The 16,748-nt window shown below is 47.9% G+C and overlaps 1 protein-coding gene and 1 long non-coding RNA gene across 2 annotated transcripts in view; both read left to right on the plus strand.

Moving 5' to 3' along the window:
- ZIC1 (Zic family member 1) lies at window positions 1-5,486 on the plus strand. The gene is made up of 3 exons (XM_003256673.3): window positions 1-2,018; window positions 3,444-3,607; window positions 4,280-5,486. The coding sequence occupies exons 1-3, from the start codon at window positions 1,037-1,039 to the stop codon at window positions 4,475-4,477; spliced, it is 1,344 nt and encodes a 447-aa protein (XP_003256721.2). The 5' UTR covers window positions 1-1,036; the 3' UTR covers window positions 4,478-5,486.
- Window positions 5,487-12,248: 6,762 nt separating this feature from the next.
- LOC115837271 overlaps window positions 12,249-16,748 on the plus strand; it is an 89,381-nt gene continuing 84,881 nt past the window's right edge. Inside the window, exon 1 of the long non-coding RNA XR_004032325.1 lies at window positions 12,249-12,473. This is a non-coding gene — a long non-coding RNA (uncharacterized LOC115837271). The remainder of the gene's footprint in view (window positions 12,474-16,748) is intronic.

Here is a 16,748-nt window from a genome sequence, read left to right on the forward strand (position 1 = left end):
AATTTCCGTGAGAAGAGGGAAAAAATTTGGCTAAAAAAAAAAGTTGCTACTCTTGGCAGCCCTGGTTTGTCAAAAGGGGATGTCAAGCGCTTTACAATACCTGGGATTGATGAGGCGGGCGGGCCAATGAGCTGCGCGCGGCGCCTCGGCGCGCCCTCCGTTGGCGCGGCGGCTGCGGGCGGGGGGAGTGCGGACGCACCAATGGGCGCCAGCGTCGGCGGCACGTGACACCTCCCCCCTGCTCCCATTCATCAAGGGGGGGACGGTGTCGTCCTTTCAATTCATTTATCTGCAGGAATGATTGCTGCTATCAGTCTCGCGCTCACCGCCCGGCTGAGGAGGTGAAAGTTTCTCCCCAGGAAGATAAACCGCAAAAGACAATATTGTGCATGATTTGCGCCTTTTCTTTGGCTTTTTCTTTCTTTCTTCTCCCCCCACCCACTTTTTTTTTTTTTTTTTTTTTTTTTTTTTGCAAAAAGCAGAGAGGGAAAAAAGGAGAGTGAAGGAGCGAGGAGGCGAGCGTGAGAGAAAGGAGAGAGAGAAAAGAAAGGGCGAGGGGCTAGTGGAGAAGTGAGGAGGGGCGCGCGGCGCGAGGCGGAGAGAGGGCGAAGCAGTCGCGGCTCTGGCGCTCACATTCCTCTATGCTACAAATCCAGGAGGAAGTTTTTTTGGGGGGCTGAGATGCTCCATGCTTTTCCCCGGGCAGCCTTGACGCGCGGCCCTGTCGGCAGAGACTGAGCGGCGAGAAAGTGCGAGCCGGGCCGGCAGGATCTGCCTGGCGGGCACTGGAGCCTGCCTCACTCGCGGCCCGCAGCCGTCCGGCTACTTTGCGTTTGGCCCGGCCAGCGCCGGGGCGCGCCGCGCCGTTGCCTGCAGGCTAGGACTTCGCGAGGTGGGTCGACTCCCCCTCCCTCCTCCTCTTCTTCCTCCTCTTCCTCCTCCTCTTGTTCCTCCTCCTCCTCCTCCCGATTTTCCCTCCTCGGCTGGCGAGGGTGGGGGGGGCGGGGGAGGCCGGGGCTCGCCCCGAGCAGCCACGATGCTCCTGGACGCCGGCCCCCAGTACCCAGCGATCGGCGTGACCACCTTTGGCGCGTCCCGCCACCACTCCGCGGGCGACGTGGCCGAACGAGACGTGGGCCTGGGCATCAACCCGTTCGCCGACGGCATGGGCGCCTTCAAGCTCAACCCCAGTTCGCACGAGCTGGCTTCGGCCGGCCAGACGGCCTTCACGTCGCAGGCACCAGGCTACGCGGCTGCTGCGGCCCTGGGCCATCACCATCACCCGGGCCACGTCGGCTCCTATTCCAGCGCAGCCTTCAACTCCACGCGGGACTTTCTGTTCCGCAACCGGGGTTTTGGCGACGCGGCGGCGGCAGCCAGCGCACAGCACAGCCTCTTTGCTGCATCGGCCGGGGGCTTTGGGGGCCCACACGGCCACACGGACGCCGCGGGCCACCTCCTCTTCCCCGGGCTTCACGAGCAGGCTGCCGGCCACGCGTCGCCTAACGTGGTCAACGGGCAGATGAGGCTCGGCTTCTCGGGGGACATGTACCCGCGACCGGAGCAGTACGGCCAGGTGACCAGCCCGCGTTCCGAGCACTATGCTGCGCCGCAGCTGCACGGCTACGGGCCCATGAACGTGAACATGGCCGCGCATCACGGAGCCGGCGCCTTCTTCCGCTACATGCGCCAACCCATCAAGCAAGAGCTCATCTGCAAGTGGATCGAGCCCGAGCAGCTGGCCAACCCCAAAAAGTCGTGCAACAAAACTTTCAGCACCATGCACGAGCTAGTCACGCACGTCACCGTGGAGCACGTAGGTGGCCCGGAGCAGAGTAATCACATCTGCTTCTGGGAGGAGTGTCCGCGCGAGGGCAAGCCCTTCAAAGCCAAATACAAACTGGTTAACCACATCCGCGTGCACACGGGCGAGAAGCCCTTTCCCTGCCCCTTCCCTGGCTGTGGCAAGGTCTTCGCGCGCTCCGAGAACTTAAAGATCCACAAAAGGACGCACACAGGTACGGAAACAGCTGTAGGACCCCTATCCATTCCCATTTGGGCCTGGGACCCAAACCGAAAGTCAGCGGCCAGGTCGCACAAACGCAGCCTCGGTCGGATTCCGGGCGTCAGGTTCCGGCAGGCAGGCAGGGAAAGTGTGCGCTGATTTTTAGTTTCGGGCTTGAAATTATGGAAACACACACACACACACACACACACACACACAGGGCGGACGAGGAGGAGCTGGGGATATAGATTTTTTAAATGAGAAACAAAAAAGATCGGAGAACAGGAAGCCAAACCTTGGTGCTTTCGAAGCCGGGGAAAGTGGCTGGCTCCGGGCAGCCGCGGAGGCGCCAGCTGCTCAGGCTGCAGACAAATCTAAACGCTTGCTTGCTGCCACCATCTCTCTCCGTGCACTTCACTGAGGATTTAGCCAAAGAAAAGAGCTGAGGAAATTGAGGAGGCCGGGTTAAAGGCGTAGAAAGAAACAAAATAGAGACAGAAAGAATTGAGACAGAGTGGGGAAAGGAAATAATTTGGGATTGAGGAGGCTTTTGGAGGTTTATGCATATTTGAAGAGTTCAGTTTTAGTAGTGACTGGTTTTAAGAGCGGGTTTGAGGGGTGGAGAAAGTCCGAGGAAGGCAAGGAAGACCTTTTTGTCTATTAGACTCCATGACGGTGTTTTCAAAACACCGGATTCCCCTCTTTGGCTTTTAAAAATAATCAAGACACAGGTTGGGAACAGTTAAAAAAAAAAAAAAAAGTTCCCGCGAGCTCAGGGTTGTAGCCTGGCATCAGGCAAAACAGTCTGGGCCCCCTGCCTTCAAGAGACCGGGAATTGGATCTCCTTTCCTATTCTGATTTTCCCGGGTGAGATCTGAGAACCATGCTTGGGACTTCGGGTTTAACGCCCGAGTCAGGGAAGAATTTGCGGCGTTGAGTTCTCTCTAGCCCAGATTACGCTATAAAATGTGAGTGTATGTAGGTAGTGGGGTGGGTTGGAGGAGGCGACGAGGGGATGCGGAGCGTCGGGGAGGGGGCAGGGGGAGGAGAGAAAAGCAATAGGGCAGGAGAATAAGCTGCAAACGTGAAAACTAGAAACCGGGAGCCAAGTGGAAGCAATCCGAAATCGTGTGTGTAGCTTTGGGTAACACGAGTTTCCAGACTTGATGCTAAAAACCGACTCCTCCTACTACTAATTTTTTTAAACATAAAAATAAAATGTAGATCCAATTGTATTAGGGATTACAATAGAGTTAAGATATTTGTAATTCCACTGCAGATGTAAGAATTTATTGACGTTCCGGGTTTTTAAGCTTGCAAAGTGCTAATCCTGGGCTGCTGGCTTTTTGTTTTAATTTTTTTCCATTTTTTTAGTTTTTGAAAAAAGGCCGTGGCATTTTTTTCTAATTAGACCCCTCTCATTCTACTTTGGCACCAGGGGAGAAGCCCTTCAAGTGCGAGTTTGAGGGCTGTGACCGGCGCTTCGCTAACAGCAGCGACCGCAAGAAGCACATGCACGTGCACACGAGCGACAAGCCCTATCTTTGCAAGATGTGCGACAAGTCCTACACGCATCCCAGTTCACTGCGCAAACACATGAAGGTAATCGCCGCGCTCTCGTCGCCCCCTTTGAGGCAGGAGCTCACTCGGCTCTCGGCTTGGGGTCGGGCGGCGAGTGGCAGCCAGGCGGTGGCGCGAGCCAGAGAAAGCGGGAAGGCAAATGTTCCACTCAGTGGAGCTGGGCAGAGAGGGTAGGGCAGGACCTGGAAAAGGGGATGGGAGTGCCCAAGGCCGTTTTAAATTCTTGGTTTAATAATAAAAGTTAAAAGAGGCGAGTATGAGCAAAGGCCACCACTGAATTTGGCCCGGAGCTAGGGCCTTTGCAGGGGGTTGACCCTGCGGAAGCTGCTGCCCTTGCAGCTGCCAGTGAGACTCAAGAGTTGGACTCCTGCGCCCAGGCCTGAGCTCTGGCTCACCTGAACATGGGCAAGCAAAGTTCAGGGAAAGACAGTGCAGTCTCTGGCCTCAAATCCAGGCTCCCTTTTCCCAGACCTATTTTTCTTTTGTGAGTCTTGGGGACGCTGACTTTCCCAGAAGCACGGTTTCTGCAGGCCTGTGCAGGGAAACCAAGCCCAAAGTCCGGCTGATTGGGCCTCGCCTGTGTTCAGGGGGCTCCAAGGGGTCCAGGAGGAAGGGCACTCGCGGCCTTCGCTCCTCTAGGCGGCCGCCGCACTGGCTCTTTATGTCCGTAAAAACGCGACTTTATTCCTGCAGGTCCACGAATCCTCCTCGCAGGGCTCGCAGCCTTCGCCGGCCGCCAGCTCGGGCTACGAATCCTCCACGCCTCCCACCATCGTGTCTCCCTCCACAGACAACCCGACCACCAGCTCCTTATCGCCCTCCTCCTCCGCAGTCCACCACACAGCCGGCCACAGCGCGCTCTCTTCCAATTTTAACGAATGGTACGTTTAAAATCAGAAACAAAACATCGAACAAAACCCTATTTAAAAGACTGATCACACACGTATACACAACATTACTGAAAGAACCCTGCGAATCAAAACAACCCCCTACACAGACCCCGCAATCCTTTTTAAAAAATCTGCCAATAAACCCAGGACGAGTAAGAGAGGAAGCATCAACCTTTAAAAAATTTCCTTTCGCTTTCATTATTTTTCTTTTTTTGGCAAAGGCTTGGTACCCAAGGTGCGGTAGGGGGTCGAGGGGCAGGAGGCCACCTGACCAAATGCCGCCAACCCCGAGGGCCAGTTTCTTGTCGGATCGGTACGGGCTCTCTGGGGCTTCGGCTTCTTTTTTTCTTTGTTTTCTTGTAAATACAGAATTATTAGCTTAAAACTGTACTGTTGAATTCTGTAAATAGTTATATCTCGGTTGGAGCGGGTGGGTGGGATTGTGGCGTTGTGGTCTTTGCATTGGGGGAGGGGGGAGGGGCCGGATGGGTGGGGGGAGGGGGAGGGGTGGGCGGCCGAAAGCCAACTGTTTGTACTGAATGGCAAGAATGTTCTAGTAAATGTGTACCAAAATGTGAATTACTTTGTACGATTACAGTCTCCACGTCGACCTAACCCAATATTATTGGTATTAATGTGCTTTTTTTGTATAAAGTGCAAACATTTCGTCCCAAAGTCTAAGTACTTTAGTGCGGTAAAATGTTGTTTCACGTCCTGTCAAGAATTCGTATAGTACGAGCCTGGATCTGCGTGTCAAACTGTTCCATTTGTTTATGTAAAGTGATATTAAAAAAGATATAAACTATAACTGTCCGTTACTTTTGGCAAAAGATACAACCACATAATGTATATAATTCCTAGTTTCCATATTTATCCGCATGTAAAGGGCCGGTTTATCCATGTTACAGCTCTTCAATATTTATGGCTAGAAGAACTCGTATGTACACTTTAGTTTCCAGAACTGTTTGGTAACCTTTCGTACCTTATTAAAGATTCTTAAATCTCAGTGATTGTGGTAGGAATTTCTTCTTCACCCACCAGCAACCTGCTGCCTCTTCTGCCAGTCTTAAAGGGTCTCCAGAAAAGCTCTCCAGTCTCCCTTGCCTTCCCTTTCTGTCACTGCAGGTCGCATAAACGTGATAAATGAATGCTACCCTGCTGACTCTCCGAGAGAGTGTAATTAGTATTTATATCAAAATTTATGAAACAAATTTTCGGCCGCAGTATAATTTAAATGACCTTTGCAGATGTAGAATAACAACCATAAAAATAACAGAAATAGATTGCACAGGCGACATCAATATTAATGTAGACGAATTGTCAGAAGCTCAGGGGCTCGCTCTGCAACATTGCAAATGAACTTGCAGCCGAGGATTCCGCTGCCCCCTAGATTAAATTCCCCGGGCTGAAACTGAGTTGCAGATTTACAATATCATATTTTAAATTGCTGTCTTCAATTAAACCATTTATGACCATAACTAATTTTCAGGATGTCGATGCATGCATTTCCAGGCCTTCCTTCTTTGTACAAAAGTAAATGTCCATAAAGCGTTTCACTTATATTCTTCAAACATGATGCTAATTTAAATTAATTACTTCCTATGATATGTTATTATTCCTATGATTTTGCCACTGTTATTAGTTCTCTCAAAAATATGTCTAGGGAAGAGCATTATTTTAAGTAATTTGATTATCTTTCTATCTCTTTTATTTATTTCTCATTTACTTAAGAAATTCGTTCCATTGGTTGGCGTTGATACAGTAAATTTGTAAATGAGGAGACAATATAAAAATCTAAATTACTTGTGCTTAATGACTGTGGCAGAATGCCTTTTCTCTAAATCAGATTGTCTTTCTTGCAGTTTAGTTTGATAGATTTGCAAGCTATGCTGCTTCCATGAAGTTAGCTGCGCTGGTAGGAACGCAGGCTTCTTTGTCTCTGGTTGTAGCTTGTATGATCGCCCCATTAGGCAGACAACGTAGCCGGAGATCACAAATCAGGCCCTTGGCTGTAGTTGCTAGGGTGTGGAGGTGCAGAGCAGGCGACAGAAACTGACCTCACTGGGCAAGGAGGGCCATGGACCTGATTCTTTAATATACTATATGTGTTCAGGAAGCCACAGGCCATATTTGACTCTGAAAAAGAAAACAAGAGGAAAAACCCCACAAAGTATAATAACCCCTTAAGATACATCTATTTTAAAGTGAAATTAATTTTTCAGATTATAGCATTGGCCAATTACAAGATAAAAATGTTCAATTTTCTTTAAGAATCCTTTCTTGACTTGTCTTTTCATCTCTTGCTATTTATATTTGTCACTGTTAGTCAACAAAGTCTTATTTGCTGAGGAAGGACTTTGTTGCACTTACTGTAGCACATCAAACCCTGGGGAGGGTGGTGTTTAACTTTTTTAAAAATGTTATTCTGATTATAACAATAATATTGGCTTTTTCATGAAAAGAGCGCCACCTTGCAAGGTTTAGTGAGATTTATGGAAGTTGAATACCTAAGCAGGAATTGCTGCTAGCTCCAAAAATTTGCGAAGCAAAAGCTAGCCCCAGTTGGTTTGGAAGTTTGAAATTGATTAACAGAGTTGCATTTGAAGTGACTCCAGACATTAGGTCCAGACATTAGTTAAAAATAGAAAGAGGAATAAAGAAATCTCTCTAGAAAAGATAAAACTGCAATTAATAATCCTTTCCACTTTCATTGAGATCAGGTTGTCTGATAACCTGATATGAGTGTGATAATGATAAACATGATAATAGTGGTACTTTTGTAATTTTGCTGGTGCATTTAAGAAGATAGTAAATGATGAGTTCATCTTTTCTTTGAACATTCCTATTCCTAGATGTAGTTTACCTCAAATTGGGAATTATAAGTGTCTAATTTTTGTTATGTACCTGATGCCCCTTTTGCTTTAATATCATAGTGTAATAATTAAATATCACACTATGACATATTATTTAAGTAGGATATTTTAAAGATAAATTTTAGGGGTAAATGTTTACTTCAAAATGACTCCATATTTCAAATATCTATTTAGACTTTGAAGGCCAAATAATTTTTAAGAAAACATTTGAAGAGTAGTGTGTTTGCATTTGTGAATAATCTTACTCATAGCAAGTAAACGTAATAGAAGCCAACATTTAAGCCAACCCTCCTGTGCATTCTCTTTCCCAACACCTATCACAAAGAAAAAGTCATTAATGATGTAGGTGGCCTAAAATAATGCTTCAAACTTAAATGTAGTCTATTATTTTGCTGGTACCTTTAATAACTGCTTCTCGAGATGTATTCTTCATACTTTTTTTTCATGGGCTATTAGGTTTTGAAATACATAAATGTGAACAGCAAAATATACTGTTAGACTCTCTTTAGCAGGAGCTGAAAATGCTGCAAATGGCTGTTTCCTGTGTGTAGCTTTAGATTCTGACTTAGGCAGAATGCTGTCCTGGTTCATTTTGCAATTGCATTGTATTCTGAATACTATCAAATGATTAGAACAGCTAACAAGTTATTAAAAAGTTATGTTGTGTCAACATAAAATGCCTGAGTACAAGCAATCATATTTGAGAAATGAAGAGAAATGAGTTGCGGTATGTGTGTGTGTGCATTTGTAGAGCAAGCATATAAATATACAAGCACCATTTATATGGGGGCTAAGTAATTTTCAAACATTTCAGATCCTTTGTTTTCTTCTTCAAAAGCTACCCCCAACTGCTTTAAGCATTTGCAGCTGATGATTTTGATTTTTTACAGTCAAGCATTCAAGTTAACCTTTAAAAAGCAAACCACCTCCAAAAGAAAGATGTAACCTTTCAATTGCCCCATCTGCTTATCTTTTTTTTTTTTTTTTTTTTTTTTTCTGACAATGAAAGTAGCACTAACCTTCTTTGCTGATGGGCCTGGCATTTAGATGCCTTTCTAGTGAAGTTTTCTCAGAACTTTTAAAGGGCTGGCCAGAGAATTATACCCTCAAGTACCTCACCTAGCCCCAAAAGCTTCCAGAAGTTTTCTTTTTGAGGCCAACATTAAATCAGTGTCTGGGAGCTCTTGCGAGTCAGTGCTGTTGGAGTTGTTACCTGGGCATACTGCTTTTCAGGAAGTGAGTTGGAGAAGGCTCTGGACCTTAAAGAGAAGATTTAGTTTAAGATGTTATGAGGAGTTACTGTAGGTGGTCTGGCACACTCAAAATTAAGGCACTTGTGCCCTTGGCTGTGGACTAGATATAAAGACATGAGCTCTTAGACATTCCCAACTTACATTTCTTTTCTTTTTCCAACTTATAATACCGACTAAAAATTTATCTCCTCCTCTCTAGGTACAGAGTTCTGGCTTCCTTGTAGCATCAAGTGTAGCTCTTAGAATTATGTGTTCATATTTGGGGGGAAAAGCATTCTCATAAAGATAGTCACAGTTGATATCAACTGTTTTAGAATTATTGAAAATAGTGTGGCAATGGAAAGATTGATCTTGTCTGTGTCATCAAGCTGCTAAAGGTACAAGTTACCCACGATAGTCTCTCTTTCAGCTTTTAACCACCCTGTCCATCCTCTGTAATATGTACCATTTAAACTAGTTAGATATAGAAAGTAAGATTATTATGGGTAAGCATACAGCAATTTTTTAAAAATGATAACCACTATTTTGGGGCAAGAAATACAAAAAATGTTAACTTCTTATGTCACATTCAATCCTTTTCCTTAAAGTTTATTGCAAATATAATGGTGTAATAGGTGCAAAATATGAATAATGTTCTCCCTAAATCTATGCAAGGCTGGTTTGCTCCAGAGTCTCTTCCTTAGCAAGAGGAAACACATCAGGCCAAACCAGAGGCTATTTTTACTGTGGAAGCTGGGATCTGTCATCAGTTCCTAAAGTTGATATCCACTTTAGAGTGAAGAACTAAAACAGTATGAAGTTTCCAATTGACGTTATATACCGAAGGTGAGTTTTTAAAAAATCGGGTTTAGCTATCTAGGGTGGAAATATCATTTGGCAGTGAAGATGCCACAGACTGACTGTGTGTCAACTGTCCACAACACTTTGGCTGCCTCTGATTGTTGTGAGGCATCTCTGTAAGCATATCCAGGAAAATCCACCAGTTGTGAAAGTTACACAGTGACATTTTCACCTATAGCACACACAAGAATCAACTATTGAGCATGGGTATAAGCATATTGGAATCACATCTTTAAAAACAACAATAGCAAGCAAACCCAAGCCGTCCGACCTTAGCAAACTTTAAAAAATTGTTATTTTACATCTTTCGTTTGTGTAACAATGTCCTTGAAGTTACAGTAAGCGGGAACGTAAACGGTGAGAGAAGCTCGCATCGCGATTCATTTTTAAACATTTTCCGTTCATCCGGGAAAATTCTAGCCTCTGACTAAGAAAACTGAAAGTTGTGGAGAAAGCACAGGGGTGGGATGGAGTGCGTAAACGGAAATTTTTGCATTGGTGGATTTATTGAAAACATGGAAACAGTCTTCGGGGGTGGGTGTAGGGGGTGCAACAGCGAGACTTCCCCACAACACCTCCACCGAAGGCTGGGTCGTCAGCGTTTGAGGGACCCTCCCGCCACCCCGCAGCCCGGCAGGGCGCTTTCCAAATCGTAGCGGCAGGCTCTGGCCGGGCCGCGCGAGATGTGCGCATGCGCGGCCTGTGGCCCGAGGTTCCACGTGCTGATAAATATGCATGAGACTCCTCCGCCCTCGCGGGCTAGAGAGAGAACCAAGCAGAGGCTCCGGCCTGTGAAAGTCGCTGGCTAGGCTCCCAAAATAGTGCGGCGGGGTAGCTGCACGTGTTTGTTTTCAAACCGCACTGGTTTAAGTGAGCTCACAATGCGGAGCCGACAGCAGAGGCTAGAGCAACCTGGGGCTGCTGCCATTGGAACGGCGAGTTGAGTGGGCCTGTCAGGGCCTCTCCTTCGCCGAGGGCCGGGGGCTGCATGGTGCTCCAGCCCCAGCCGGCCACACCCCAGTGCATCGGGTGGCTGGGCTTCCAGTTTACACCGGGTCCACCAAGGAGGCCTTCTTCTCTTATCCCCTCCCAAGCCAGAGCTGTCGCCCCGGCTGTTCTCATATCCCTAGCCCCTCGGAGAAGACTTAGCCTGCCCCTAGTCAGAGCTCAGGCCCCAGGTGACCGGGCAGCGGTTTGGGGGAGGTTCCCTAGGCCCTTCCCTCATCCCTTGCCCAGATCCAAGTCTGGGTGCCGGCTTGTCTTTGTCTTTCCGCCTCTCTCTCCTACTCTTTTTCTCCTAGTTCCTCTTGCTCTCTGGCATTTCCCCAGCCTCCCACCGCCCCATTTGAGACACTGGGAGCCATTTGCTTGAAGGACTGTTCTAGGGTTTCCACTTGACCCTTTGCAAATAATACTAGTCAGCTTGCCTGTCTTGGAGTTGAAATGGTCCTGCTAAATCCAAACGTGCTTAGGTAGTGCAAACGTCAGGACTGGTGGAGGAACTGCCCTGGCCTAGAGACCAGAAAGGGTAGGGTTTGGTGAGAGACACCTGGGTTCAGTCGCTGGATTATTGCTTTCCTCTCTAGTGACGTCCTTGGGGATCTGCATGGTATTTTGTGGCCAATGCGCTGACATTTCCAGAGTGAGCCTATAATCTGTCTAGGTGGAGTGGCCAACGCTTGTAAACAAAGGGGAGGGGCAACAGAGGGTCCCTGGGTCACTCCAACCTCTGACCGACTAACATCTACAGCCTTTGGGTGTTTTAGTCAGAATCCTGGGTCCCATAATATCTGAAGTGGTTGCCGACAGATTCCGATCCTACTCTAGATTTTTACTTTCAACTGAACAGGTAGACCCACTTTGTGGAGCTTATCATTTCATTTCCCTCACTGGGAACAGGATGCCTAGGTCAGTGCCGGGCTCACACTGCAGTCTATCCCAGGGCCAGTTCCATCTGCGCCAGTTCTGGAATACGGGGAGCACAGTATCATTTCACCTGATAACTACCACTCCCCAAGCCTTCAGCGTGGAACCTGAGGACGCAGGGAGGGAGGCTTTGGAAATGTCCCTGCCAGCACAGTGCCTTTTTTACTACCCAGACTCCCGAGTCTCCGAGCTCAATAACGCAAGGATGGCTGAAGAGCGTCTGCTCCATGTCTCTTTGCCGGACTCAACGACCCTCACCCACTCTCACCGAGTGTTAGGCCCACAGAGGCCTGGCAGAAGCCACTCACTCCTCACTACTCATGGCTAAGAGGAAAGTGGCCGGGGCATGAGGGTTCGAGTTCTTCTGTCCTAGGTCCCGGAGGCCACGGCTCCCAGCGTCTAGTCAGGGGCGCAGAAACCCTCGTTCCTCCAAACCCCAGCCACAGGGACCACTCCAGAAGAAACCCATTCGTGATTTGGGTCCCTTTATGTTTGAGTATTGTGGGGAGTGGGCTATCTAGACTCTACGGACTCCAAGCTAACGATGACCTGTGTGGGCCTCGTTCTGAACAGAAAACTCAAACTCAGCGTGGGTTCCCGCGTCTTCCCCAAAAGGCCAAGGCCCAAAGAACCCTTTTCATTTGGCGAGGGGCTTGAGGAAGGGAGGGGCTGGGGCGGGAGCGGGTCAGGGTCTGCAAGCCAGCGGCCCGGCGCAGCGGACTTGTCCGGCTGCTCAGCTTGGCAGCTAGCGTCCGTGCCGGCAACGCTGTTACCCTCTCCTGGGCTGGAGAGTGGGGACATCCCTTCCCCGCCCCCAGGCGTCCCTGGGGTCGGCGCCAGAGCCCGGGAGCGCCGGAGGCTCTGGCTCGATGGCGGCGAGGCGGGCTCTGGTTACTCTCCCGGCGAGGCCGAGCTTAGTATGTGGAGGCGGCGGCGGGAGTGCGGGCATGGACCAAGGGAAGGGGGACCTCCAAACCGCACTGGTGCTTTCCTTTCCCTCCACTCGCGCCGTAGCCCTCCCCAAATTGCCCGTCTCCGGTATGACTGAATCTGTCTGCTGGCCTCTCAGCTACCAACTTTGCCCGAAATCTAGATCCCAGACCTGGTAAGTCGCGTTCCTCCCCCACCCCGCCCCGCCACCTTACTAGCGGACGCGGCCCGCGACAGCGTGCGCGCGCGTGGCCTGAGGCGCGCGCCGAGAAGTTGGGCTGATTTGGAACTGCCGCGCTAGTTCGGCCTCTGCCGCTGGGGTGTATACGTTTATACGCCGTACACTCCAGAGTAGTCAGGAATGTCGCGGGGCTCCCCAGTGAGGCGGGAGCGAAAAGAGTGCAGGCCCACTCTTCTGGATCCTCTTGGCCCTGTGGACACCAAAGCCATCTTTCAAGAACAAGCTTTCTGCTGGTCTCTAAAAGGGGAAAGGGGCAGCGGGGGAAGAGAATTCTCCCTTTCCCTAAGCAATTTCTAATCACTAAGGTCTTCAACAAAGTTTACTGGGCGGTTTCCATTTGAATGCTGTGAAATTGTTATTATTACTATTTTAAGTTAAGGTTTCTAAGAGTCACAGCTTCTCAAATATACGTGCCTTTTGAGGATGCTTCCACAATTACCTTGTCCACTAACTGCACTTCCTTCTCTGTGGAAAAAATAAACTTAATTTTTCAGTAGTTGCCTTAGGTCACGTCGTTTACATGTCACTAATGTGAAGAAAGAAGTAAATAAAGAAACACAACCGTGGCGTTTCTAGTTGGAGCTCCGTGCGCTTTATTATTGAAAAGTGAAAGATGGATTTTGGGGTGGGAGGGGGAGGTAGGGCGCTGGAAGAGGGCTTTTGAACCACGGTGCCCTGTTGCAAGGGGCTGACCTTTGGCTGACACGGCCAAGGAACGGGCAGTTCGTTAACGAGGATTTGATACATTAGACATTCGAGCTGGGCGTGTAAACCTACACTCTCAATCCAGATTTCGCTCAAATTAGTGTTCGAGGAAATGATCTTTCTAAGTCCTGAGGCTTAATCAAGTGTCAGGCAGCCCAATTGCTCCCTGAAAAGGGCAGCGAAGGACACCGGGTAAAAGACAGTTTCCTAGATCCTTAAAAGCAAAACAAAACAAAACCCCCCAAATAAAAACGACAGCTAACATACAAAACAAAGCAAAACAACAAAACAGAAACATTTTTTGAATAATTCCTAAAATCCTTTAAGTTGCCACTTTGAGGCAATGCTTATAAATAAGGTTAATCACCTCCTTTTAATGAATTCCGTTCTGAGAAATCCTAACACCAGTCAAGGCTGTGAAGACAGTGTCACAGTTAGGGCAATACTTTTTTTGAGATTCATATGTGTGTGTGTGTGTGTGTGTCTCTGTGTGTGTTTCTGTTTTACTCGCTGGAGATACTAGAGTGTGACAATTTATATCCACCAGGCAGTGGGGCACATGGAAAGGGGATAGTCACAGGTTTTTAAAGCCTTTTGAAAGGATGCGTCTCGATTTAATTTGGTTCGACTTACTCCCAGACTTTGGAGCTCAGAAAGGGAAGGCAGGCTGGCCACTAAGTCCCTGGTCTGGCGCTCAGCGGCTGAAACTGCAGCCTTTCGGCCTCACAGATGGGGCTGGAGTTGGAGACGTCGCTGCGGCCAGGACTGGGAGGCCACTTGCTTGGCGGGTGAGGCGGCTCACGCGGTATTTATTGACCGGCTCGGGAAAGGTGTTCTTTTACTTAGGTATTCTTTTACTTAAATTGTCATTAAAGTTCTAAGTTTTAAAAGCGCATTCCCAGAAAATGCTTTTATTCTCTTTCCCCCAGTAACAGAGCCCGCTAACTGCTTTCAACTGGAGAAGGGGAGAAATTCACTCCTGCTCGAGTTCCCAGCCACTCTCTGATGAAAGCGGGAGGGCGAAGCGAAATTGTGTTCTAGCTCTGAGCCCCTCAGCCCTCCAATGGCTGACTTCCTTCAGCTGCTGTCCTGGGGTGCCGATCGCAGCGGCAGAGGCGATTTTCCGCACCTGAATGTTGTTTTCTGCCGCCGGGTTTTGGCGGAGTCATGCAGGCGCGGTTCCTGGGACCCGAATTTATTCCAAAAGAAAACGCACAAAAATCAGTTGTGGTCTCAAATCTTTATTCAAGGAGTCTCTGCCTGCACTCCCCCCTGTCCTCCGGCTGTAGATGAAAAGATGGAAAGTTAAACGAGAAAGACAACCACTATCAGGAAAAAAAGATACTCTGAGGATTCTAGGGAAGAGAAATTACTCCCCAACAGCCTACGTTGAAGAAATCCCGAGAGGATAGGGCCCATGAGAGCTGCAGGATTTTTTCCAGACGTAATTCTGTACTCAGTCACAAGCATGCGCCGATGGCTTCCCAAACTCGGGTCCCCCGACTCTTAGTACATGGGCAACTGCGGGTGATTGAAAACACTTTTCTGGACGATAGAGGCCAAGGTCCCCCTTGGAAAATCAAACCTTTCCATAATCTTGATAACTCCCCAGCGTGGGAGGGTTGTAAAAGGTGAGAAGAATGGAGAAAGAAGAAAAAGTTGGAGGAGGGTGGGAGAGTAAGGAAAGAGGGAAGGCTGTGGTTAGTTAAGTGTGAAGTCGAGTTCATTTTCCCTCAGTGGCGGGTACCAGCACCAGCTCACGGATGAGAAACTCTCCTGGATCCCCAACTTCCAAGTTGTGTCAAGTTGAAGTAGAAACGGTGGGTCCATTTCGTTTGAGGTCCACATTTTTGGAGCCATTGGAAAACAGTATTACGCTGACCCATATAAGAGTGGAGGGAAGGAAGCACTCACTGTTCATAGACTTGCCCTGTTTCTCCCTGGCCCTTTTTTCTAGAACTTTCAACTCCGTTTTACCCCAGGAGCCTATACTGGGTTTGGGCCTCCAGACTCTGTCGCAGTCTGCGGTGGCTGTGAGTCCCCCAGAGCAGCAAACGCTGCCATTCTAACTGCGACAGGACTTTCGAGCGAGTTCGAGGAAAGCCACTTTCGCCAGTTCTGAGGTTTTATCCGACCCTGCCCGGGACTCCCTCCCCGCATGCCCCCGGAGCTCCAGTCCAGGCCACCCGGGGGCTGCTGGGGACCTGACGCAGGCAGCTCAGCCACTGACGTCAGGGGCTGCCGGCTGCTGGAACCCGAGTCCAGGCCACAGGCGCCCGGCGTGGGCATCATTAATTATCAGGCACGAAATGTTGCAAAGAAAGCGCAAGCTATTCTGCTGGCAGCTGATACATATATATATATATATTTTTCTTCTGGGAGGAGGCGGCGGGAAAGGAAAAGGTAAAATGCAATAAGAAACAGTGATTTGGTTTCTTAAGGCATTGTTACTAAGTTCTCACCCTCCTCCCTCCAGGTCTGCCTCTTGGGTCCACTCTTTTGTAGGTATGAGCTCCGCACTTTCCACTTGGTTTGGGGGATTCCTAGTGGAAGTGCCAATATTTGTTCTTGTGGGAACCGCATTGCTACAATTTCCTTGTAGATTCCAGCACAAGGGGCTGTCAGCCGAGGGGGTATTTTCTTCCTAAAGCTGTATTTATCTTGTTCATATCACCCCTTCCATTTGATCAGATCCTTAGCCAATATCTGATATTATTATTGTTGTTATTAAGTAAAACGGAAACAACAACAGCCCCTCCCCACACCGACAAGGCCAAAAGAAATGAACAGTGAAATTCGGCATCAGGAACACAGCCTTTCATTTGTAACAGCAAAAGCAACTTTCCTTTGTTTTTCTTTTGTTTTAAAAAAGAATTATAATAAGTAGCTTAAAATAGAATTTTAGGCAGCGATAAAGTCTTCAAAATCACATTCGTTCTTGGTTCTAGTTCCAGTGCATTTTCAAAATCCTTCTTCTGAGGATCATTGCCGAATAAATACAGGGCAGAGCAGGGTCATTGTGAAGCGAATTCTCTCTTGGGCTCTTCCTTGGAAAGTGAAAAAAAAATATCATTCATAACGGAATTCCACAGGTGATACTAAAGTGATTTGCTGGAAAAAGAACAAAGAGAAATTAGAATTAAACTTAAAAACCCACCCAAATTTAGATAATTTTTATATAAGTGGAAACAATGCTCTGCAAATTCCAATGACTTGAATATTATCTCATTTGTCATAACTAATTTCCTTGAAATTAACTAACTGAATTAAAAACTCCTCCCGGAAGAACCTGTGCATAAAAATAGAACTCACATGTGTCACTGCATATTGTCAGTAAATAGCAGTTCTTGAAAATATAAGATTATAAGTATGCATGTAAATGTATTTGTCGGTATCTACAGGGTCAGAATAAAAAGCTCTTTAGTTATATTTTATAGGAGGTACAAATATCCAGAAAAGTACTTATAGGGCAAACTGTTTAGTGTTTGATAGACAGAAAAATCA

The sequence above is a fragment of the Nomascus leucogenys genome, chromosome 11, assembly GCF_006542625.1.
Source record: "Nomascus leucogenys isolate Asia chromosome 11, Asia_NLE_v1, whole genome shotgun sequence".
Classification (NCBI taxonomy): Eukaryota; Metazoa; Chordata; class Mammalia; order Primates; family Hylobatidae; genus Nomascus; species Nomascus leucogenys.

Excerpts from the sequence above, each read along its gene's own strand:
- ZIC1 (XM_003256673.3), top strand. The coding sequence starts at position 1,037 with ATGCTCCTGGACGCCGGCCCCCAGTACCCAGCGATCGGCGTGACCACC. Across the intron at positions 2,019-3,443 it reads CCACAAAAGGACGCACACAG|GGGAGAAGCCCTTCAAGTGC; the intron begins GTACGGAAACAG and ends CTTTGGCACCAG. Across the intron at positions 3,608-4,279 it reads CACTGCGCAAACACATGAAG|GTCCACGAATCCTCCTCGCA; the intron begins GTAATCGCCGCG and ends TTATTCCTGCAG.